Source organism: Amphiura filiformis, chromosome 12, assembly GCF_039555335.1.
Source record: "Amphiura filiformis chromosome 12, Afil_fr2py, whole genome shotgun sequence".
Lineage (NCBI taxonomy): Eukaryota > Metazoa > Echinodermata > Ophiuroidea > Amphilepidida > Amphiuridae > Amphiura > Amphiura filiformis.
In genome coordinates, this window is record NC_092639.1 from 61435990 (window position 1) to 61461653 (window position 25664).

The following is a 25664-nucleotide window of genomic DNA, read 5'->3' on the forward strand; positions in this document are numbered from 1 at the left end:
TCAAGTGGATTTAGCTAAGGAAAATCATCAGCCTTATGTACGTATTTGCCTGATGAGAAAATATCACTAAGTAGATTTGAAACGAGGAAAATATTTTCCCTGGTTGGGTGTGGAATAAATACATCAGCCTTATGATCGTATTTGGTTGAGAGGGTGTGAAAGTTGAAAGTGGGGAAGTTAAAGTCAAATTTTGGCTGGATCAATACTCCCTAAAAAATTGGCTTATAATTTTGAGCCAAAAGTTGATAAATAAAATAACATTGTAATTCAATTCACTCAGCAATTGAAATTCTACTTATGATGAGATGATTAGAAATTAAACAGCATACATAAGTGGCAAACTATATAGTTTGAGTTTTATTTGTTTTCTGTGTCCGAGTACAATCTTAAATAACTATTATCTACAAAAGTTTTATAACAATGTTTTATATAAAATATTAACATAAAACGTCTTCTGTTATGATGTGAAGGGTTAATATAAAAACAGGGAAAATATGTTCCAACTGACCAGCAGAGAACAAAGGATAAGCAATAGATAAGATTAAAATCAAGGAAAATATGACACAACCTCCAATGGGGCAATAACAAACGTATAAACGTATAAAGTTAAAAATTCTTTTAACTTTGTTTATACGTTTTGTGTTATTCCCCCATTAGAAATCGATGTTGTGTCATATTTTCCCTGTTTTTAATTGTGAACTTGACTTACTCATTCTTTCATTTCTCTTGACAATTTTTCATTTGCCCGCCCTATTCCTTTTAAAGGAATTTTTATTGGGGGAAGTGTTAGCTTTTGTTTGATGTAAAATAAAATCTGATTGGATGAAGGGAACACTTGAGGTTTCGACAAAACCATTGAAAGAGGCCCATTTTTTCAGCTAGAAGCTCCACAGCTCTCACATTGCTATACACTCAACCGTGTAGTGTAATCAAAGACTATGTGGTGGAAACATTCACTGCTTGTTCTCTGCTTGGAAGATCTTGGAAGAAAATGTGTGCTTAGGTGTATCGAGGTGGAAACTGTGCGCATGATGGTTTATAAGAGAATCGTTAGTGTATAGAAACCTTTCCATATGACCCCAGAATTGGGTCCCCTTGTGGCGCCCAGGGTTAAGGATATATTATGACGCCCCACCCCCATTTTTAAAACAATTACGCGCGTGGAGCGCGAGAAAATTTGCACAAATTGGGCCTACCACTAATTATTTTGGTTACGATGACGTTGAATATTGGTCTTAAATTAATCTTTCAAATGATTTTGTGCTGAAATGCGCGCGAAGTGCAAGAAAATTTGGACTTTCATCGCTGGGGGTGAGGGGTGGGGGCGCAGAATCGATGCTGAATTGGTGCCCTTCCCTGCCCCCCCCCACCCGTCGCTACGCCACTGGGTCCCCGGGGTAGTAATACACTATTCACTTACAAATGAAATGCAACCTTGGTCTGGCTCGGACCAAGTCGCATCTACCAACCAAATTATTTTGAGGCCATACGACCTGTCAGTTCCGAGAATAAGGGCTTGAAATGGTGTGTGTGTGTGTGGGTGGGGGGGGGCGATCCTTCGGCCTGAATTGTCAAAAAAACAAAAACAAAACAAACATCGGTAGTATATTGCCGAAAGGGCGCACACCACTAAATAATCGCCCATTGAAATACGTGTAGAAACACCAGTTTTATTTGATCGTTTTGAGGCCTTTTCGGCGCTTTTTGAGAAATTTAATGATAACCAGTTGATTGCAAATCGATGAAAGTTTAACATATGTTTCAATGTATGGGTAGTCTGCCACCTCGTTTTCCCGGTAGGAGCCACTAAACAGCGCCCTCACTGTCTTTGACATGCTCTCAAGACTGCAAACCTGTTTTTGCCCATTTTTTAATACGCGGACCTATTTTCTCGATAATTGTAAAAATGCGACTTTTTTGGTGATTTCAAATTCATGCACAGGCTTTACACTTTCATTTAAGCTACAATTCGCTTCTTTTTCTGATTATGGGGTTGACCCATAATTTTCATGTCAAAAAAGGGGGGGGGGGCTGAATTTTTGTGTGTGCATCAGCCCCCCCTACACTCATAGAAATTGTTCGTTGGCATTACTCAGTAAGTTGATGTAAGTCGTTGCGTCAACTTTCCGAGTAATGCCAACGCGTACAATTTGAGTAACGCTGACTCGATATCATTATGTTGGTCGCACTCATTTGCACTTACTTTATTGAGCTGTTACAACTCAGAAAATGAAACTAGCCTAGGTTAGCATACAAAATTTTGCACTGATTACAAAAATAAATATTTGTATACTGCTAATTGTGCAGAAAATGATCCAATTTGAATTAAGTAACAAAGTACCAAATTGGAATAACTTAAAACAATAAGTACCAGTAACTTAATATGAACGAGTTACATCAACTTACATGTTGAGTTACAATAACTCAACTAATTGGTTCTTTGAACCTTGTTTATTTTTCTAAGTTCCCTGAACTTGAATTCAGAAGTTGGCATTACTTAAAAAGTTGACGCAACGACTTACATCAACTTTTAAGTAATGCCAACAAAGTTGATTAGTTGACGGAACTTTTGAGCTTTTTCAGCATTTTTAAGTTCGAATAACTAAAATGAATTTTGTTTTGGCAACTTTTACACTATTTTTGAGTTGTCCAAACTTACTCCTTTTGAGTCATTTCTATGAGTGTAACACGTGTTTGTGAACGGTCCCTAGTCATATAAATATTATTGTTTTATGATCATTAAAGCCTTAATGTACGATTTCCGTCAAATTTTGTTATTCTTTATTCAAAATGTTTAAATAATATTAGTAATAACTGCCGGGAAGGGTCGATGCTGCCCATTTTAATTTGAAATAACAAGGTATAGTGAAAGAAACCCCACTGGTTATTTTGGCCAATTTTATGGGAGGACATAATATCATAATTTTTAAGATTATGATAATAATTATGTCGAACTTTGCTCTGTTGACCTATAAAGACAACAAATTTGGCCGATTCCATTTAGGTTCAAGTTGGGACATGTGTAAACATTACAAATATGCAAAAAAAAATCAAGTTTGAAAAAATTAACCAATTTCATATTATAAGATCGTACATTATGGCTTTAATTAAATGCTTTCCGTGATAATTTCGCCTTCATCATTTCTTATTTATCACTGAAAAATGAGCTAACTATGGCATAGTTATTTGTCAATAAAAGTTTGATTGATTGATTATTGCCCCCCCCCCCAACTCAATACAAAAATTGACAACCATGAGAGTTACCAAATAGCGCGGAAAAGGGGCAATTTTTTTACCAGTAGCGAGGACCGCGAAATTGGGAAAATAGGGGTATTTAATTCGGACAGGACGCAAAATTTGACCGTGAAATCAGCAAAATAGGGGGTATTTAATTTGCACTGTCCGCGAAATTTGGATAAAAGGGGTATTTGGGAAAATCCGGTAATTTTATGTCAATATTTAGTGTCATTGAAAAGGGGTGTTGGAAATTCTGGTCATTGAAACCACAAAAAAGGGGTTGTTTTTGGCCAAATTTCGTCCTCGAAGGGGGGGGGGGGGTAAAAAATGAAAAATCATTGCAAAGGGGGTCCTTAAAAGATTTGGTAACTCTCATGGTTGCCAACTTTTGTCTTGAGTTGGGGGCCGGGTTATTGCCCGGATTATTGGACGAAATCTCAACTTTTTACTGTCATATAAATATTATTGTTTTATGATCTTTAATTGAATGCTTTATTTGTGATAAACATCCGTGATAATTTCGCGTTATTTATCACTGAAAATCGACTATGAGCTAACTATGGCATAGTCATTTGTCAATAAAAGTTTGATTGATTGATTATTGGAGGAACTCTCACAACTTTTAAACAAACTAATGTTGTACGGGCTACGGGCTTAAAAACAACCACGGGCTATTTATAGGTATTTGCCGGAGTTTGTGAAATCTGGTGAAATTTATAAAATTTTCCAATAATATTCCTAATAATAGGTCGCTAAGGACGTGGTAAGTATACATTTGTGAACTCGTATTTAGGTTGTAACAACGTTGTTACCATATATAATGTTATAATGACATTGTTTCGCATCATTCGACGTCATCATATAATTTTAAATTAAATTTATTTTTCAACATGTTCAAGTTTTGAATTGATCGAAAAATCTATCTTATATGGCAGCACACCACTAAATCCTTCCGCATTTGGTGTAACCTTTGATAGTCCCGGTAAACATAGGTCGGTAGTGCAAACAAGTGGGTGTCCCTTGGGAGCAAGATGAGTAGCCATGATTGTTTATTATAATTAAATTAAAAGATATGCAATTGGTAAATGTTCAGAATATCACAAAATGGTGCATCTTGATCTGGTTAAAAAGTTTGGCTCCCAAAACTAATCCGCGTACGGACATGGTAAGGAGGCATTCGTGCAAGCTGAAAATAAGGGTGGCGCTGTTCAAGTCCCCGTAGCTTAAAAGTTAGTCTCAACTTGTGTCAAACAACCCATTTTAAATTAAATTTTAATCTTTATTTAAGACATTGGTGCTACCAAAATATGAAAAATGGTTTTACATGGGGTAGAAAAACAAACTTACTTTCATGTATATTTACACGTATTTCAATGGGAGTTTATTTAGTGGTGTGCGCCCCTCGAAGACTCATTTTTTTAGGCTATGGGCATGATTGATACCTGATTTTAAGTGCCAAAAAGTTGAGATTTTTGCCTGAAACTTTTCTATTTGCAAAGAAAAAATGTCTGTTTTCTGTTGCCGTCTACAAATACGCGATTTCGTTCTTAAACGCACACGACATTGTCTTCAAAACAAAGGTTCCCATCGAATTGACAATTTAAGACCGTGCTATAGAAATGAGCTATTTTGGCCTTAACATCATAGGAGTGGTCACTTTTGATTATCCCGGCGCAGAAAAAGTGAAACATCTTTGAAATTATTTTGATGCAAAATGTAATTATAAGAATAAAACTCGTATGTTAACGCTTTTAAAATAATCACTGACAATTTAATTGGGTCGCAATAGACTTTGAAAGTCAATGCATGCTTTTTTTCGTAATACACGCCCAAAATGCCGGTATTTTAAAGATTTTGTCAAATATTCAATTCCCAAGAGAGAAATATATCAAACAATTTGAATGATGGGTTTTCTTAATTTTAGATCTTGCCACAATAATACACACAACTTGGAAAATGAACATTTTAAAGTGCCAAAATGACGCTCCATCTACCCATACCCCCAAACTTTAGAACATAGGCCTTTGGCATATCCGTATATACTGCATGATAAAGAGCGGGGGCGGAATGCTCACATACTGTTTGTCCACCATGTCATATTTATGATTGTGAATATTTTTGAAAGAAATCAATCACTTTTCTGATATCAATGGGAATATAAATACAGTTTAACATGGCCTACTATGTTGCTCTGGCCCTAGAATTCTAAAAAGGGCAAAAAGTAGTACATTTTTCACTAGGTGCGAACTTGTTTGAAGCGCTGTTTTATAACTTTGGAGCGACTAGCAATAAAAAGAAATGACACTTTTTTAAGATGTTTAACACTGATTCCAAAAATAAAGAAAAACAAAAATATTTTGTTCTTAGAAGGCAGCACACCACTAAATCCTTCCGCATTTGGTGTAACCTTTGATAGTCCCGGTAAACATAGGTCGGTAGTGCAAACAAGTGGGTGTCCCTTGGGAGCAAGATGAGTAGCCATGATTGTTTATTATAATTAAATTAAAAGATATGCAATTGGTAAATGTTCAGAATATCACAAAATGGTGCATCTTGATCTGGTTAAAAGTTTGGCTCCCAAAACTAATCCAGCGTGACGGACATGGTAAGGAGGCATTCGTGCAAGCTGAAAATAAGGGTGGCGCTGTTCAAGTCCCCGTAGCTTAAAAGTTAGTCTCAACTTGTGTCAAAAACCCATTTTAAATTAAATTTGAATCTTTATTTAAGACATTAGTGCTAACAAAATATGAAAAATGGTTTTACCTGGGGTAGGAAAACAAACTTACTTTCATGTATATTTACACGTATTTCAATGGGAGTTTATTTAGTGGTGTGCGCCCTTCGAAGACTCATTTTTTTAGGCTATGGGCATGATTGATACCTGATTTTAAGTGCCAAAAAGTTGAGATTTTTGCCTGAAACTTTTCTATTTGCAAAGAAAAAATGTCTGTTTTCTGTTGCCGTCTACAAATCGCTGATTTCATTCTTAAACGCATTACGACATTGTCTTCAAAACAAAGGTTCCCATCGAATTGACAATTTAAGACCGTGCTATAGAAATGAGCTATTTTGGCCTTAACATCATAGGAGTGGTCACTTTTGATTATCCCGGCAGAAAAAAGTGAAACATCTTTGAAATTATTTTGATGCAAAATGTAATTATAAGAATAAAACTCGTATGTTAACGCTTTTTAAAATAATCACTGACAATTTAATTGGGTCGCAATAGACTTTGAAAGTCAATGCATGCTTTTTTTTTTTTTTTTTTCTCCCAAAATGCCGGTATTTTAAAGATTTTGTCAAATATTCAATTCCCAAGAGAGAAATATATCAAACAATTTGAATGATGGGTTTTCTTAATTTTAGATCTTGCCACAATAATACACACAACTTGGAAAATGAACATTTTAAAGTGCCAAAATGACTTGCCAGCTACACATACCACCAAACTTTAGAACATAGGCCTTTGGCATATCCGTATATACTGCATGATAAAGAGCGGGGCGGAATGCTCACATACTGTTTGTCCACCATGTCATATTTATGATTGTGAATATTTTTGAAAGAAATCAATCACTTTTCTGATATCAATGGGAATATAAATACAGTTTAACATGGCCTACTATGTTGCTCTGGCCCTAGAATTCTAAAAAGGGCAAAAAGTAGTACATTTTTCACTAGGTGCGAACTTGTTTGAAGCGCTGTTTTATAACTTTGGAGCGACTAGCAATAAAAAGAAATGACACTTTTTTAAGATGTTTAACACTGATTCCAAAAATAAAGAAAAACAAAAATATTTTGTTCTTAGAAGGCAGCACACCACTAAATCCTTCCGCATTTGGTGTAACCTTTGATAGTCCCGGTAAACATAGGTCGGTAGTGCAAACAAGTGGGTGTCCCTTGGGAGCAAGATGAGTAGCCATGATTGTTTATTATAATTAAATTAAAAGATATGCAATTGGTAAATGTTCAGAATATCACAAAATGGTGCATCTTGATCTGGTTAAAAAGTTTGGCTCCCAAAACTAATCCGTCTGCACGGACATGGTAAGGAGGCATTCGTGCAAGCTGAAAATAAGGGTGGCGCTGTTCAAGTCCCCGTAGCTTAAAAGTTAGTCTCAACTTGTGTCAAAAAACCCATTTTAAATTAAATTTGAATCTTTATTTAAGACATTGGTGCTACCAAAATATGAAAAATGGTTTTACATGGGGTAGAAAAACAAACTTACTTTCATGTATATTTACACGTATTTCAATGGGAGTTTATTTAGTGGTGTGCGCCCATATGCACGAGGTGGGCGCACACCACTAAATAATCTTCCCATTGAAACGCGTGTAAAAACACCGGGTTTCTTTGCTCATTTTGAGGCCTTTTGGGCTCGTCTTAAAATTTTATGATGACCAGTCGATTGCAAATCGATGAAAGTTTAACATATGTTTCAATGTATGGGGTTCTTCCATCTCGTTTTCCGCTAGGAGGCCGCTAACAGCGCCTCACTGTTTTTTTGACATGCTCTCAAGACTGCAAACCCAATTCTGCCATTTTTAATTCATGGACCTATTTTCTGAATGATTTTAAAATGCGACTTTTTTATGCGACTCAAATTTATGTATAGGCTTTACACTTTTATTTAAGCTATAATTCGCCACTCTTTCTGATTAATAAGTCTAAAGACCAGCCCAAAATACCTCAAAAAGTTTCTGTTTTTTACCGAACTCATTAGGGTTACACAAATGGCGCATTGATTTAGTGGTGTGCCCCTTCAAGGAATAATGATGTTCATAAAATCGAATTTTCAGTGTTATATTTTTCTTAAAATATAAAATATTTTGAGTAAAACGCTCAAGGTTTGAGTGCTCTGTGACATCCACATCAAGAGAAATGTCCTATCAAAGATACATGGTGCATTCCAAAAATGTGCACATTTTCAACATTTTGACCATTTGTGCTTATTTCCATAGATTTGCATTAAATACCAATTCTCAACATATAGTTTTTGACCGTTTATCTGCTAAAAACCGCTTTAAAATGAAAAGAAATTAGGTTTCATAATGGCAAAGGTCTATATATTAATGATTTTACAACAATCACCCCCCTATAAAATAATTCAGATTTGAGAGGTTTAAAGACTTGTGCCGATTTGTCACCTTATGACAATTTTGCTTCAAATCTGTGAAATCTTAGTTTTCTCACAATTTTGACAGTTTCTTGAACTTTGAAGGCCTCTGAGAGAATAAACTTAGCGCGACTTGCATCTAAAACGCATTAAATATATTCACTAACATAAAAAATAACTATTTAAATCAAGAAACTGCAATTTAATCGAAAGCCAACTTCAATTTTGGCTGAATCTCTCAGGAGCACGATTTTACGCCTAGGCCCTTCGAAGGGCGCACACCACTAAATAATCTTCCCATTGAAACGCGTGTAAAAACACCGGGTTTCTTTGCTCATTTTGAGGCCTTTTGGGCTCGTCTTAAAAATTTTATGATGACCAGTCGATTGCAAATCGATGAAAGTTTAACATATGTTTCAATGTATGGGGTTCTTCCATCTCGTTTTCCGCTTAGGAGGCCGCGAACAGCGCCTCACTGTTTTTGACATGCTCTCAAGACTGCAAACCCGATTCTGCCATTTTTTAATTTGCGGACCTATTTTCTCAATAATTATAAAATTGCGGCTTTTTTTGCGACTCAAATTTATGTATAGGCTTTACACTTTTATTTAAGCTATAATTCGCCACTCTTTCTGATTAATAAGTCTAAAGACCAGCCCAAAATACCTCAAAAAGTTTCTGTTTTTTACCGAACTCATTAGGGTTACACAAATGGCGCATTGATTTAGTGGTGTGCCCCTTCAAGGAATAATGATGTTCATAAAATCGAATTTTCAGTGTTATATTTTTCTTAAAATATAAAATATTTTGAGTAAAACGCTCAAGGTTTGAGTGCTCTGTGACATCCACATCAAGAGAAATGTCCTATCAAAGATACATGGTGCATTCCAAAAATGTGCACATTTTCAACATTTTGACCATTTGTGCTTATTTCCATAGATTTGCATTAAATACCAATTCTCAACATATAGTTTTTGACCGTTTATCTGCTAAAAACCGCTTTAAAATGAAAAGAAACTAGGTTTCATAATGGCAAAGGTCTATATATTAATGATTTTACAACAATCACCCCCCCCCCTATAAAATAATTCAGATTTGAGAGGTTTAAAGACTAGTGCCGATTTGTCACCTTACGACAATTTTGCTTCAAATCTGTGAAATCTTAGTTTTCTCACAATTTTTGACAGTTTCTTTAACTTTGAAGGCCTCTGAGAGAATAAACTTAGCGCGACTTGCATCTAAAACGCATTAAATATATTCACTAACATAAAAAATAACTATTTAAATCAAAAAACTGCAATTTAATCGAAAGCCAACTTCAATTTTGGCTGAATCTCTCAGGAGCACGATTTTACGCCTAGGCCCTTCAAGGCGCGCACCACTAAATAATCTTCCCATTGAAACGCAGTGTAAAAACACCGGGTTTCTTTGCTCATTTTGAGGCCTTTTGGGCTCGTCTTAAAATTTTATGATGACCAGTCGATTGCAAATCGATGAAAGTTTAACATATGTTTCAATGTATGGGGTTCTTCCATCTCGTTTTTCCGCTAGGAGGCCGCGAACAGCGCCCTCACTGTTTTTGACATGCTCTCAAGACTGCAAACCCGATTCTGCCATTTTTTAATTCGCGGACCTATTTTCTGAATGATTTTAAAAATGCGACTTTTTTGGCGACTCAAATTTATGTATAGGCTTTACACTTTTATTTAAGCTATAATTCGCCACTCTTTCTGATTAATAAGTCTAAAGACCAGCCCAAAATACCTCAAAAAGTTTCTGTTTTTTACCGGAACTCATTAGGGTTACACAAATGGCGCATTGATTTAGTGGTGTGCCCCTTCAAGGAATAATGATGTTCATAAAATCGAATTTTCAGTGTTATATTTTTCTTAAAATATAAAATATTTTGAGTAAAACGCTCAAGGTTTGAGTGCTCTGTGACATCCACATCAAGAGAAATGTCCTATCAAAGATACATGGTGCATTCCAAAAATGTGCACATTTTCAACATTTTGACCATTTGTGCTTATTTCCATAGATTTGCATTAAATACCAATTCTCAACATATAGTTTTTGACCGTTTATCTGCTAAAAACCGCTTTAAAATGAAAAGAAACTAGGTTTCATAATGGCAAAGGTCTATATATTAATGATTTTACAACAATCACCCCCCTATAAAATAATTCAGATTTGAGAGGTTTAAAGACTTGTGCCGATTTGTCACCTTATGACAATTTTGCTTCAAATCTGTGAAATCTTAGTTTTCTCACAATTTTTGACAGTTTCTTTAACTTTGAAGGCCTCTGAGAGAATAAACTTAGCGCGACTTGCATCTAAAACGCATTAAATATATTCACTAACATAAAAAATAACTATTTAAATCAAAAACTGCAATTTAATCGAAAGCCAACTTCAATTTTGGCTGAATCTCTCAGAGCACGATTTTACGCCTAGGCCCTTCGAGGGCGCACACCACTAAATAATCTTCCCATTGAAACGCGTGTAAAAACACCGGTTTCTTTGCTCATTTTGAGGCCTTTTGGGCTCGTTTAAAAATTTTTATGATGACCAGTCGATTGCAAATCGATGAAAGTTTAACATATGTTTCAATGTATGGGGGTTCTTCCATCTCGTTTTCCCGCTAGGAGGCCGCGAACAGCGCCCTCACTGTTTTTGACATGCTCTCAAGACTGCAAACCCGATTCTGCCATTTTTTAATTCGCGGACCTATTTTCTGAATGATTTTCAAAATGCGACTTTTTTGGCGACTCAAATTTATGTATAGGCTTTACACTTTTATTTAAGCTATAATTCGCCACTCTTTCTGATTAATAAGTCTAAAGACCAGCCCAAAATACCTCAAAAAGTTTCTGTTTTTTACCGGAACTCATTAGGGTTACACAAATGGCGCATTGATTTAGTGGTGTGCCCCCAGGTCACCGCTGTTCATTTCGCGCTGTAGCGACAATTCAGTTACAGCGGCGAGACTTATCTATAAACGCGCAGTCGCTTTTACTATCACGAGGCGCGTGTAACATGGCGATGTCCATGTAACCAAGAGTCGAAGAGAGCAGACAAAAAGCTGCAAAGCTGGGGTTTCCGTCATATTGATAGCATTCATTCAGTATGCTGAAAAGAAGACATTTCGAGCAACTATTGGTGTATTTAATTTCGTTGTAGGGATAAAAATTTCATAAATATGCTCGCTCTAATTTGCGCCAAGTCCGTGCATCCGTCATTGCGCGATGTACAGGATCGCTACACGTTAGTCGGTAGTCTCCGTACGGAGTGATTTTGATTTTTGTGGCCAAGTTTTTACTACCTTGCGGGGTTTACATTTCATATTTATTTGAATTAAATAAAAATTTAACATATAAACAAGCTTATCTATAAGCTGAAATCACGGTAGCAGATTATTTAAGTTCTCAAATGAGCGTGTACAATTGTGCGTTATTTAGGGAGTGTTTATAAAATACTTTGGTGGGGATGGGTGAAAAAACTGGCGCTTGGGACACATAAAAAATATTGTTTGATCCCTTTTATATGGTCTAAATACTTTTGATTGCCCTTTTTAGGGTCTACATTTTTTGACCCCCCCTCATGTTTATATAAAGACAAAAAATAACAAACGTTTATATAAAAAAAATCTAGGCCCACTAAACTTACTTTTATTCCATATATTATTCATATGACAGGTTGGCCTATCTAGATACAAATGTGTAAATACTTAGCCTAGGCCTACTTGATTGACTAAAATTAGCTTTGTTAGTAGTTTCGTTTTTTTTTCAAACTGTGCTAGAGGAAAGGAGGCCCCTTTTTTAAATGTGAAAGGATAAAATGTGAAAGGATAAACCCCCTAGAGTATGCCTACCATGAAAAGTCTTGGAAATGATTCCATGTTTCCTAATAAACTTTTTCCTAATAAGTATTTCAAAGTCTAAAAAAATTAGAACATTCTGACAAATCCCAGAAATTGAGGAGGTAGGGAACGAGAACCATGACATTAATTTTATATGGCATTAGGGGGCTGGAGGGGGTCCCAAATTAAAAAGTCGGCAGCAATAAAATAGCGACCCCCTATTTCGCAACAAAAAAATTTTATGACCCCAATGTAGGCCCTACCCGCGCCCCCACCACCGATAGACCTACACTTTAGGCTAAAATTGTATTGAAATCAGTCTTTTTGAATAATAAACATCGCAGTTGTGACTTTATTGGTCATTAACAATTTACCCCCCTCGCAGTGGCGGCGCTTACGGGAGGGGCATTTCCAATATTTTTCTTGTCCCCCCAGTTTGCCGCCTCTCCCCCACTTTTATATTAGGCCTACCCCAAAATTACGTAAATTTCCACTTTTGTGTCACTTTTGCGCTAGATTTGTCGATTTTCCCCCTGACATTCACTTTGTCCGGAAATAATTCCTTGTGCCGCCACTTCCCCCCTATTTTTCTTTCCAAAAATTTATGACCCCAGTATATTTGGGACCCCCCCCTCTTCTGAAGAAAAAAACCAGCCCCTGAAATTGTTGTAGTGTAATGAAAAGACATGTTTAGAAGTTCTTGGTTTATCATAAACACATTGCAAAAACTTTGAGAAAGCCTGGACGATAGGCCTAGGCCTACATGTTATTGTTATAGTGCCCTAATGTATACGTAGGCCTATACGTGCATATTCGTGCAGGCCTATGTCTTTATATTTTAAAATGATAGTGAAATGTAATAATATCAATGTGTGTATGCACTTTGCAGCCCGATATGCAGTGTAAAGATGCATTCAGTTTTGTTTATACGGTATACTATTTAATTGACATTTTGCATGTAGGCCTACATGATGTATCCCTAGACGCAGACTAAAGACCCATTCAGTGATCACTGCATGAAAAAATTAAAATTGTTTGTAAATTGCTTTAAAAAAAAGTGAAGGACAAGTCATTCAAATTGTGATTTAGTACTTTTGAAATGAAGCGGTTGGCAAAAACCGAATAAAACAGCAAAAAGGTACACCAGTGGCGTAGCCAACACTTTTCAGAGGGTGTGCAGGAGGTGGGGAGGCAACTTTCAAGGGGGGGCAAACTTTGACAAAAATAAAAAAAAATGGGTAATGCTTTACTTTTTTTAAATATCAGGACAGCTAGTATCCCAGAGGGACAGGAGGAAGCTCCACCCCCACCCCCGCCTGGCTGGGCCACTTAAACGTGCTCAGAAATTTTACATTAAAGACACCATACCTGAAAACCTCTCTCCCTCAGTCATTAATTTGTGAAAATCTTCTGGACGAGAGCCTCTTTTTTTTTACCTTTTAAGTTGCGTTTTATGTTGCGTTTTGGAAAAAAAAAAAACTGTCAGGAAAGTTTTCTGGTCATTTAAAGCCAATAAATGAGATCAAACGAATGAAAACCGACTTTCTATCTTGGCTGCTTAGACCCTATAAAATTATGAAATTAATGTTTTAAAATTGGTTCTCGTCCCCTCCCTCCTCAATTTCAGGGATTTGTCAGATTTTGTTTTTTAGATTTTTCACCAATTTTTAGACTGGGATACTTTAAGAAAACTATACATAAAAAATAAGTTTAGGCCTATTTATAGAGAACACGGATCACTTACAATTATACTTTTTGTGGTAGGTCTACTCTATAGGGGGTTAGCCCTTCCATTAAAAAAAAAATATATATTCATGAACTTCCTCTGGACGAGAACCAAAACATTATTTTTTACGGCCTTAAACTATCATGTATGGTCACGCATGATTTAAGCATTGCTTTCTCGGATTGCTTTGTTTTAAAATTATGGATTGTTCTGAATCCAATTTAGCTGTTTAGGCCTACTTTCAGCGCTTTCGAAATAAGGCGCGTCCTTAAATCAAATACCCGTGAAAGCAAATTTCCTACGGTACGGGTCCGCGTGACTCGTAAAAATTGAACCACGCAAAAAGCAGAAAATCTAGTTTTTTCTAGTTTTGTTGTTTCACATAATACGTACAGCTCACTGAGTACACTTTCATTTATTTAGTTTCCCATCAAGTTTTAACCCGGATCACCGTAGCCAATTCTCTCTCTTGAAATTTCAAAGGCAAGGGTCCAAGTCGGACCCTTGAAAATTGGTGAGGACCCTTGAAATTTCAAAGGCAAGGGTCCGGAGAACCCTTGGAATTTTGTTCTTATTTCGAGGCCTGCCTACTTTGGACATGTGTAAACGTTCTTAGGCCTATCATGATTAGGCCTATGAAAAAAAAAATCAGTTTTGTTAAATGACCAAACTCCTTTTCAAATACCGGTATCGTACATTTTTATCACAGGCTTCGGAAGATGTTAAATAACTTTTTTATTTAATTCCGCCAGGCATCATCATGCCGAAAATTATGACATCCGCATGCATGGCATGATGACTTTAGGCCTAGTAGGCGAAAATAGAAATTAAAAAAAAAAGATGCTACCAGTTGAAAATTCTTTAGGCCTAGATCCTAACTAGTAATTCAGGAGGTCAAGCCAAGATACAAGAAAGAAAACAACAATGACAGCTCCAAAAAGTATACCATTGTCACAATCAAACAAACCATCATGCATTGTCATCCATGACCATGACCCGATTGAGTCAAAACAAAGTCATGAGCAAAGATAAGAAAACAAGTCGAGGTTTACTTCCGCAGAGGCTTGCATATCCTCATTCCAGAGGTAGGCCTACTAGAATGATCAAATGTGACCATGGTATTTCCCCGGGCATTTCAAATAATATTACTTCACTTGATTGGAAAACTGCTTATTAATAATATTCCACAGCTTTTTATATCCCGATCATGCAATGAATTTAGGCCTATAGGCCTACTTCTTGACTTTCCGCGATCTTTCCAAGAAAGCAGTTGGCAAACAAACTTTTCATTTAAGAGTTCCACTTGATAAAGAGCATGTTTACTGCAATGAAATGTGTTTTATGGTTCAGCTTTTCTGTCATAGCAAACTCCCAAGCAAAAACGTGAACGTGTTATTATGCCAGTGATCACTCCGTATTTACCGTGACGGTCACGCTGCATTTTGCAAAAATACACATGTGCGCGTCTAGTCTGAGGTTTGCAACATCGGGCCAGACAGCTAGAGAATCTTCTGTGATTGGCTGCAGGGCCGGGTATTCGGCTGCACCCACACCCCCAGATGTGGTACATAACATAACTCGTCAAGTATGTACATGGCTAGCATGTAGCATCAACAATAATAAAAACAATCAATAATAAATACTGGGATCAGTGATGACGGTAGGTTTAGCTTTTTAGGCATGAACGCAGGGGTTAACAGTGTAGGCCTACATTGCGTGCATTGTGACTTATGAGGCCTAAGGATCTACGACTCGTGCAAGAAAATAAAATCTGCTACCGGGGTTTCGTAAACTGTATAGTGAAGTTAAAAGGGTGTTTTTAATAAAAACGTCAAAATTTCTTTCGGCTAAACCACGCCAATGGTAAATATAAAGCGATAAATATTGTGGTTTTGTGTAAAAATATCAAAAAAATCAACAAAATACGTCTTTTAAAAAAGAATATTAGATATCAGAAAGTTTATTAAGTAAAAGTAAAAAAGCCTCCAAACTTCAATAATTAAATCAACATTGTTATTGATAAAAATATATATAGACGGTAAAACGCAATCTCGAGGCGAATTCCTGTTATGAGGTATGATCCGATCGCCTGAGTGACTGTCAGCGGCACTTTTCGCAAAAAATAACAATCAGTTTAAGCGCGGGAAAATAATAAGCGGATGTGACGTAACGCGTGAACTCAGTTACGGGTCAAGAACAGCGGTGGAGGTATTAAGTGTTCTATAAAATAACTCATATGGTCGCATGTCATAAGTTGGGTATGCAAAAAGGGTGGAGGGATTACACTTTTTTGAAAATTGCGATACAAATTTGATTGGCTTTCCATAACCCCATATCCTACAGCAGTGGTTGATACCTCATTTTAAGCCGAATTTTATACTCTTTCAGTCTACTGAAGCATATAATTATACATTATTCAGTAAAAAAATCACATCAATTGAAATGAAAAATGCCAGGGGTGGAGGAGCAGGCGGATGTGGAGCAGGCGGATGCGGGAGTGTGCAATAGGGCCTATGTGACAATTCACACGTCAGCATGTCAAAACTACTGGTTACTTTTTCAAATCAAGTGAGGGTTTGATGTACTGACAGCTTTGAATGTTGAATTTGTACAACTAAAACAATTACTGACTACTTAAGGTGGCACTACACCCCCTGATAAATTTTGGGACTAATTTTGCATTTTTCTCAAAAAGTAACTACACACTGGTAACAAAAGTTATATGTATATTATAAAGGCAAGGAATCCAATTACTTCACTGAAATTTCAGTGATTCAAGACAAGGGGTTCATTATATATGTTAAGAAATGAGGTACATTCTAGCGGTACCTCTTTTCTTATCATAAAAAACGTACCGCTTGTCTTGAGTCACTGAAATTCTAGTGTAGTAACTGGATTCCTTATCCCTATAATATACATAACTTTTGTTACCAGTGAGATATTATTTTTGAGAAAATGTAAAATAATCACAAATTTATCAAGGGTGTAGTACCACCTTAAAGGGTTATATGTTTTTTTTTCATTTTTAATGAAATCCTAGTTGAATTTCAGTATTTGTAGCAATATGCTAATGTACATTTCTCTTCTTGCTATTCATTTCCTCAATAATAGAATAACCATCTCGCTAATTACTCGTAAAAAGGACATTGACCTTCACAATGTAATTACCATGCGTACAATTATTTCAAATAGTTCATTTGAAGTATTGATGTATTGAGAACATATCCTCCAAATCTGATGACATTCTTGCATAAAATAAAAATGTTACAGTCATTTTTGTAATTGAGGTCCGATTTGAGAAAAACGCATTTGAAAATTGAGATTTACATAGATGCCTGTGTATTAATTAATTAGTAATTAAGCATTATCTCAAAAATTAAGCATGTGCTAAGGTTAAAAATGGTGTTAATTATTAGAGGTTGTCCATATATACAACATATCCAAAAATACATTTTTTGTCATTTTTGACCATGTAATGGAAATTGTACCCAACTTATGACATGCGACCATATATTAATATTCATATATATTCATGTAATATTTAAATAAGCAATACATATTCATTAGGAGCAACTAAATACACTTAATAACATGGTTCTGCAATAAAACTACAGAATAAAGCGGCAATGTTTAGCTGCTACCTCCAGAAAATACGGAATTCAACTTGTTAGTTTGTATGCAGACACAAGTTCCAGGTATGACGAATTTACTAGCTCACACAGGGCTCGAAATAAGGGGAGTCCAAGGGCCCTCGGCCCTCGAAAATCAGTGAGGGCCCACAAAAGACACATCCGGCGGGCCCAAATGATGGCCCGCAAAATTTATGCCAATTTGCTCACTTTTTTGTGGGGTTCATAGGTTAAAACCAATGGCCCAAATTCATTCAAGTATAGTAAATTCAGCACCTTTTGGCAACAAAATAAGTTTATGGTACAAATGCCATTTTGAAGCAAAAATGTTGAAATATGGTGCAAAAAGGGAATAAATTTGTACGAAGCGCGAAAAATTTTGCACTTTGGGGGCTAACATGGACACATATGAGGCTAATTTGGTCAGGAACCCACATACAGGCGTCAACATTGGGGGGGATGATTGTATGGACCATGCCCCCGACAAAATATTGGGGGGATAAATCCCCCCACCCCCCCCGGGATCTACGCCTATGAAGAAATCCAAAGTTAAAGCATCAAGAAGTATACCTGGTATTTATCAGTTTCACCACAGAGATGAATATAGACCAGGTACTAAGACTACTAACTGAAATAATCCAATGAGGTTTGCCAACCCAGGGAATGTTGAACCCACCCAAATGATGAGACCAATTAAATCTCAACTTTCACTACTCCCTATACCATTCATGTTCTTCGGCTAGCCCAATTTCCCTAGTCCATGTAGAAAAGACCCACTAGATAGCATAATGCCTTTTTGGATTGACTAGATTCCCATAAATGAAAATTTATCAATATATCACCCCGGTATATCACTAGACGAACATGATATTCATAACCTCATGAATATACGCAAAGCCAGTGATCCATTCAAATGAAATTGATTGCCTGATCGCGCACTTATTGTGCGGTCATAAATAACTCACAGTGACTCCTGGAACACACCAAGATGCACTACAATGACTTCTGCGCCCGCTTGCGTGTATACGCTAAGCGTAATGGCAACGCACACGCCCGTGCGTTGCAGTCGCGCTTCTGTGATTGGTAGCTGTGATTGGCGTTAATGTCAAGTTCGCCTTTTTTTGTAGGGTAGGTTTAACAATAATTAAAATTTATTCATAACCTCATTAATAAACGCGATGCGTGCGATCCAATCATATTTTATTATTTGCGAAAAAACGCGAACGCAAATCGAGGTCATTAATATCTCACAATTGACCGCAAAATGCGTAATTGTTCCAATGTTGCACACAATTGACTTCTGCGTGCGCGGTATTGTGCGTCCAACAAACTGCGCGCGCGCTGGCTGCCGTATTTGGATTGCGCGCTACCATATTTGCACAGATTGTGATCGCACTTTTGTTATTGGTCGTTCTGTTTTAGCCTGATCGATTTTTGGCAAGGGAAGATGTAAAAATCATCTATTTTATAAACTTTTGAGCAAAATTTTGTGTTATTTTGTAAGGTGAAGAGATTAAAGTGACGGTTATGAATGAGGTTAATAACTTTGCATCGGTAATATATCGGGCATTGTGAAAAATCTAAACATTTTGCTTTGGACCTCGGAATATCCCTCGGGGCTACGCCCTCGGGATATTCCTCGGTTCCAAAGGCAAAATGTTTAGATTTTCACAATGCCTCCAAATAACCGATCGCAGTTATTAACCTCTAAACAGCGTTTTCTGGCATAAAATAACATAAAATGCCATTTTGATTTATTCAAAATATCAGATACGACGGTAATGAATGACAATTATAACTTTGCACCATCTATTTTGAGTTCTTTGTGTGAAATTGTTGGGTATTGTTTTGGGCCTCAGTATATTTCATCGGGCGCTAGCGCCCTCGGAAAAATACCTCGGCCCAAAATAAAACCCTCCAATTTTCCACAATGACCTCAAAATAGATGGTGCGCAGTTATTATTGTCTATTCATAACCTCATTAATAAACGCGATGCGTGCGATCCAATCATATTTTATTATTTGCGAAAACGCGAACGCAAATCGAGGTCATTAATATCTCACAATTGACCGCAAAATGCGTAATTGTTCCAATGTCGCACACAATTGACTTCTGCGTGCGCCGTATTGTGCAGGTCCAACGAACTGCGCGGGCTGCCGTATATGGATTGCGCGCTACCATATTTGCACAGATTCTGATACGCACTTTTGTTATTGGTCGTTTTGTTTTAGCCTGATCGATTTTGGGAAAGGGAAGATGTAAAAATTGTTTATTTTTACAAACTTTTGAGGAAACTTTTGTGTTATTTTGTAAAGTTAAAAGATCAAAGTGAGCGGTTATGAATGAGGTTAATAACTTTGCATCGGTTATATAGTCGGGCATTGTGAAAATCTAAACATTTTGCTTTGGACCTCGGAATATTCCTCGGTTCCAAAGGCAAAATGTTTAGATTTTTCACAATGCCCTCCAAATAACCGATGCGCAGTTATTAACCTCTAAATACAAACTTGTATCCCGTCTGAGCCGTCTCCTGTCTCTAGTGTCTATTTTTACTTTGTTTACAATGTACAGTTACGTACAACTTATCAAAATGACGCACTTGTCAGTTGCTACATGTGTCTCTTATTACATAAAGCTAGGAATAAATCATCTGAAGTGACGGAGACTCCAAAACATCTCCAAGTCACATGTTTTTTTGGGAATGTTCTCTCATTGTAACTGGGTGGTATAAATACCATGCTTTCAAAAGCCAACATGAGGGACGTGCAATATACACAAGATTATATTGTCTCCTTCAACGATAGGATTTTTGATTGGATCAAAACAAATGGGTTGAGTTGAGATGAACTAGTTCACAGCTGGTTTCTATTGGTCCTGACATTCATCGTTCCAAACAAACCATAACCATATGCAGTCTGGGCCCAAGACTACGAATTGCATTGCCACGGAAAAGTCTTAACTCTCATTTTGTCAACAAGTCTTGTGCCTTGTGTCTTGAGAAGAGGTGATGGATTTTGACACTTAATTACTCATAGCACCCCCACAGTTTATTTCAGAAAATAGAAGATCAGATTACCATAAAAATGAACCAGTAATCTTTAGTGGGGTTCTATGGAATTTTTATTGAAGTAAAACCATCTTTTCAGTCTTCATTTTCACTAAATTGAAAAAAAAAATTGCCATATTTAAAATAATAATAAATGTGCCTGCTAAACCAAATCAAAATGTGTAACATGATTGAGTATCACAAATCGTTACACTGCTGTCAGTACTGTATTTATAAAGCTGATTATTTTATTTCCTGTCATTTTACAGCCATCGGAATGTGTAGAACCTGTAGAAAGCTTAGGTACAGTCGATGTACACACATGGGGGTTCACATTGACATGGCAACCTCCTACAACGGGTGTCACTCCAACTTGTTACGAGGTAAGTCATTCCTTCGATATATATGTAGTTCAGTCTCCACTTTGGTCAATGTCGTTAAAAATTAATTCTTACATCTGAAACGATTCCAATCGGAAGTTGTTGGCATTCATCTCGCAACTCCCGTAGTTTCCATAGACACCAATGATTACAATAAAAATTGGTAAGTTTTTGGTGATTCTGGCTGAACATTTTTGGCAACCCTGGTTAGGGGCTGTGCAAAAATGTTCTGTCCCCTGGAGGTAGACAAATTTTAAAATAACCTGCCAGAAAATGGTTGACCCCCCTTCTTAGTATGCCAAAAAACCTTGCCCTACCCTCACCCAGTCCCCCATCTCAGCCTGCCAAAAAATCCTTTTTCCCATGTCAAAATGGAGGAAGAGCACATGAATAAAAATCAACCTACTGACCCTCCAAATGTTTGTTTCTTGAGGGCAAACAAACAATTTTTTTTGTCTAATTTATTGCCCCTCTCCTCTGTTATTGTCATAAAATTCATTTCACATTTATTGTAAGAAAATAACATTTATAAACATAAATCCTTATTTCAGGTAACTGTTGAAGAAAATGGAGTCAAAGTAGATGGAGTCAGCCCTATCAAACTAGGCAACACCCTCCAAACAGTCATAAGGGATTTATCCTGTGGAGGAATATACACAGTCTGTGTGATATCACTAGTTGAGGCTAATGGTGAACGCAGCACAGAAATATGTCTAAGCTCTGTGGCTACATTAGGTATGTATTTAGATATGAAAAAATAAAAGTTCAGATTGACCAAACTTCTAGAGTGACCGATATTAAAAATATTATAAACATATGCAAAATTATGTGTTGTGACTGTGCAGATACACCCTGAAATGTAGGCGGGGCATGCACATCAACCAGCACATCAATTCAAAATGGTGCTAATATATCTATAGTATTCAGCAAATAACGAAATTCCATCAGCGGTATCCGTCTGCTGTTTCTGATTATTGTGTAAAAAGAACTAGGTCACGCAATGCTACGCAGCTTGACCAGTGAATGAGGTGCCAATGTGATCGTGATGTGATCAGCCCTCGAATTAACCCACGGCACCCATGGCATTTTGCCGTGGGTGCCCATCCCCACTGCCGTAATGCCCTCAAAATATGTCCTTTACCCAAGGCAGTCACTTGCCATGCCCTCTAATGAAGTTGCCGTCGGTGCCCCAGTCCTGCCCCTTCATTATAAAAATCATCTATCTATGTTTGTGTGTGTTTTCTTCACTTTTGAGAAATTGCCTTGGTGCCCTTCTGAAATTTTCAACAGTTGCCATGATGCCCTCTTGAAATATTACAAACTGCTGTGCTGCCTTGCCTTTTCAGTGAAAATCCAAGGCAATTATCAACTTGCCCTAAAAAAAGTTGCTGTGCCCCTTCAGATCCTTAATTCGAGGGCTGGATGTGATTCAATTTGCCAATCAGAATCCCACTTCTGTGTTTACGCCATAAACAACACCAAATCGGTAGACCGCTGAAGAACCTTGCTGAAAACTATAGTTAATTTTATCCATGCATATGTGATGCGATCAAGCAAAATCAGTCAGAACTCGGACATATTAAATTTTCAGTTTCTTATAGGATAGTAAAAAGCATTTACAAAGCTGCATTTTGCAGAAAACCCCCATTGAAATTGAACAACCTGTTCCAAAGATATGAGTTATTAAAGAGTTTCCAAAACAACAGGAAACAAAAGGAAATAGTTCCTTTGTTTGGCTATATCTCAAAATCAATATTTCGGAGTTCCGACTGATTTTGCTTGATTGCATCACATTATTGGTTTTCCTGTCATACTCTTTTCTTCTCATTACCAGCTTCATGACTCCCAATGTTTTTTATATTGCGATTTTGTTCATTTTCAGATTGCATGGGTTTTGCTATTAATATGCGGAATGAAAATGAATTAGATCTGATGAATGGCAACAACATCCCACTGGAAACTGTAACATATCAGCAGATCGATGAAATCACTGGCAATCCAACTGGAATTATAGGCAGTGTATCACTATCTACACAAAACCTTACTATTACGGGCTTGACCCCAGGGACACTCTACCAAATCAGATTTGTCTATGATGCTGGCAGTAATGAAGTAGAAATTCGGGCACGAACAGGTAAGCTTGAAGCACGGTGGCCCAATGGTTAGGGCGCGAGCTTCATGATCGGAAGGTTGCGGGTTCGAGCCCCACCACGGCCAGTGTGTTGCGTCTTTGAGCAAGATAGCTTAATTCCCCATTGCTTCACTCCACCCAGGTGTAAAATGGGGAGCTGCTGGGGGTAATCACAATCTAAGTCGCTGAGAGTACATGCGCATCAGTTGCGGACTTGGTGAAGCGGAAATGATTCTGATATATCCTAATGGCAGCGGAATAATTGTTGAAGTGTGCTGATAATTAGGCCATGCCTAGCTGAAGCGCACGTTAAATCAAACAACATTTATTTATTTTATTTATTTAATATGTATGATGTATAGATTTCAGTTGGAATAGCCCCTGGGAATAGCCATGAGTTTCTAAACATGTAGGCAGTCCATATTCAAATACAAGGCCCTCTAGTCTTACTGTACATCATTATCATCATATGTAAATCCTCTTTGTATCTTTTTCCTCTCTGTACTAGACCCAAGAAAACCTGACAATGTGGTATTTGTTACCAGAGAGCCTTTTGAACCCTGTGCCATTACAGCTACATTCAGTATTGGTCATCCACAACCAAATCCTGATACCCCGGGAATTGAAGCTGGAGTCTATGACTACTTTATTTTAACATACACGGGAACCACAAGTGAGATATCAAACTCTTACAAAGTTGATCCCGGTTTGAGTCCAGCAACATCTGAGCTGTCATTTCCATCTGGTTATGAAAGTTACCATATAGAGGTCTACTCAGTGGCTGGTATAGGGGCTCACTTAACTTATAGTGTTATAACAAGTTTAGAAACAGCATTTATGCCGGGTAAGTTTAATACTGATGATGATAATAGTGATGATGGTATAAACATAGATGGTAGTGATGATGATGATTTTTTGAAAATGATGATATTGATGATGATGAGATGATGATGATGAGATGATGATGATGATATGTCCATACAAATAATGCAGTGTGACCTTAGTGTGTTTGCTCCCAACATTCAGCTAGCTATATATTTTACCTACAGGTAAATTAAGTAATTCTTGGCCAAACTCGAACATTAGGAACGCCAGTGGCTCCGCGATAAACACACGCGCAGATAGCGCGGTACAAAAGAAAGCATACACGCACCTTACATTGTGTACAAGAAATACTTAATTTACCTGTAATGGGTGTTGGGAAGTGTAAAAATCATCATCTGACTCTCAATAGGCTATTTCAGTTGAAACCCATACAACGTCTATATGAGACATAACCTTACACAAGGTGTGTAGATGTCAAATTCAGGCAACCTCATTAGAATTTGCACTCCTGACATGGAAGATTAAGGTCATGTCTTCAATAGAGGATGTATGTATTTCAACTGGAATATTCCAATCAAGCTGTTATCCTGTTAGTCAGTGAATACCACTGCCTATTACAGAAAAATACAGCACTTATTTTTAGAGATTAAAAAAATATTATGAAGTCCTTTCAAATGAAACATAGCTCATTATTTTACTTGGAAAAAGAGCCAAACACATGCATTTTCGGCATGTTTTCTGACAATCGAGTCACAAAAATCAAAGACTTGGGAAAAGTCTAAGCTTTCAAAATCTTAAGTATATGCTGATAAATATTAAAATTGGATTTTTTTTGCTAGTTAGGATTTAGCTATGTTTCATTTGGCAAAACAGGATAATATTTTTTAATCCCATAAAATTAGTTCTGTATTTTTCTGGAATATGGAGTAAGTTGGGCCAGACTTATCAAATTTGCATCACATTATTGCTGGTGTCCATATGTACTTTTATGTAGGCTGCCATTTTTGAATACGGAATTGTGGTCAGAGTTAATTTCTCATAATACTGCCTGTGCTGTCTTACAGTGGCAGCACCGCATATGGTGCTGCTGGGGGTGTTTTTCGGGGGATGGCAAAAATGTGAAAATATAACTAGAAATGTCTAATTTAATTGGAATTTTCCATGATTTTGTATTGACTGTGGGGGAAAGTTCACAACTTTGTGTGTGTGGTGATGTCACTTGTTCCCCTATGCAGAGATGCCACTTTTCGGGTTTTAGCCTGAATTCAGGTTTTTGTGAGTCCAAATTCCTGTGTTTTTATTTATTTTCAGCCTGTGTGGAGGCTTTTTGGCCTGCACAATATGCTTTTTCAGGTTTTTCTCACCAGTTTCTGTTTTTTAAGTGAAACTGAGTGGCATCTCTGCCTTTGTAATGCATCAAAACTGTAAAATATACATTCATTGCAGACATGTAGCATCATGCTGTAGTATACATATACATCCCATACTATAACAGTAGATTTTTCTTATTTCTAGTCCAAGAAACAGTACTCACTGTGGACGTTTTGGAGTCTACCAGACGCCTTTTTCTACACTATTGTAAATGTTGTGACGATCTTCTGTTTACCACTGATGCTGGTGGTTGCTTAGCAACATTGTTGCCAGTTCTATTTCCAAGAAGATCGTCAAACACGTGACTGAGATTGTATTGCCGCTCATCTTTGTTCATGATGG

General features: G+C 37.0%; 1 protein-coding gene across 1 annotated transcript in view; it reads left to right on the top strand.

The window, feature by feature from the left end:
* Positions 1-25664, top strand: part of LOC140166979 (tenascin-R-like) — a 65443-nt gene that overhangs the window by 18503 nt on the left and 21276 nt on the right. Inside the window, exons 2-5 of the mRNA XM_072190461.1 lie at positions 20885-20998; positions 21547-21730; positions 22878-23129; positions 23635-23970. Of these exons, the coding sequence (XP_072046562.1) occupies positions 20885-20998; positions 21547-21730; positions 22878-23129; positions 23635-23970 (886 nt within the window). The remainder of the gene's footprint in view (positions 1-20884; positions 20999-21546; positions 21731-22877; positions 23130-23634; positions 23971-25664) is intronic.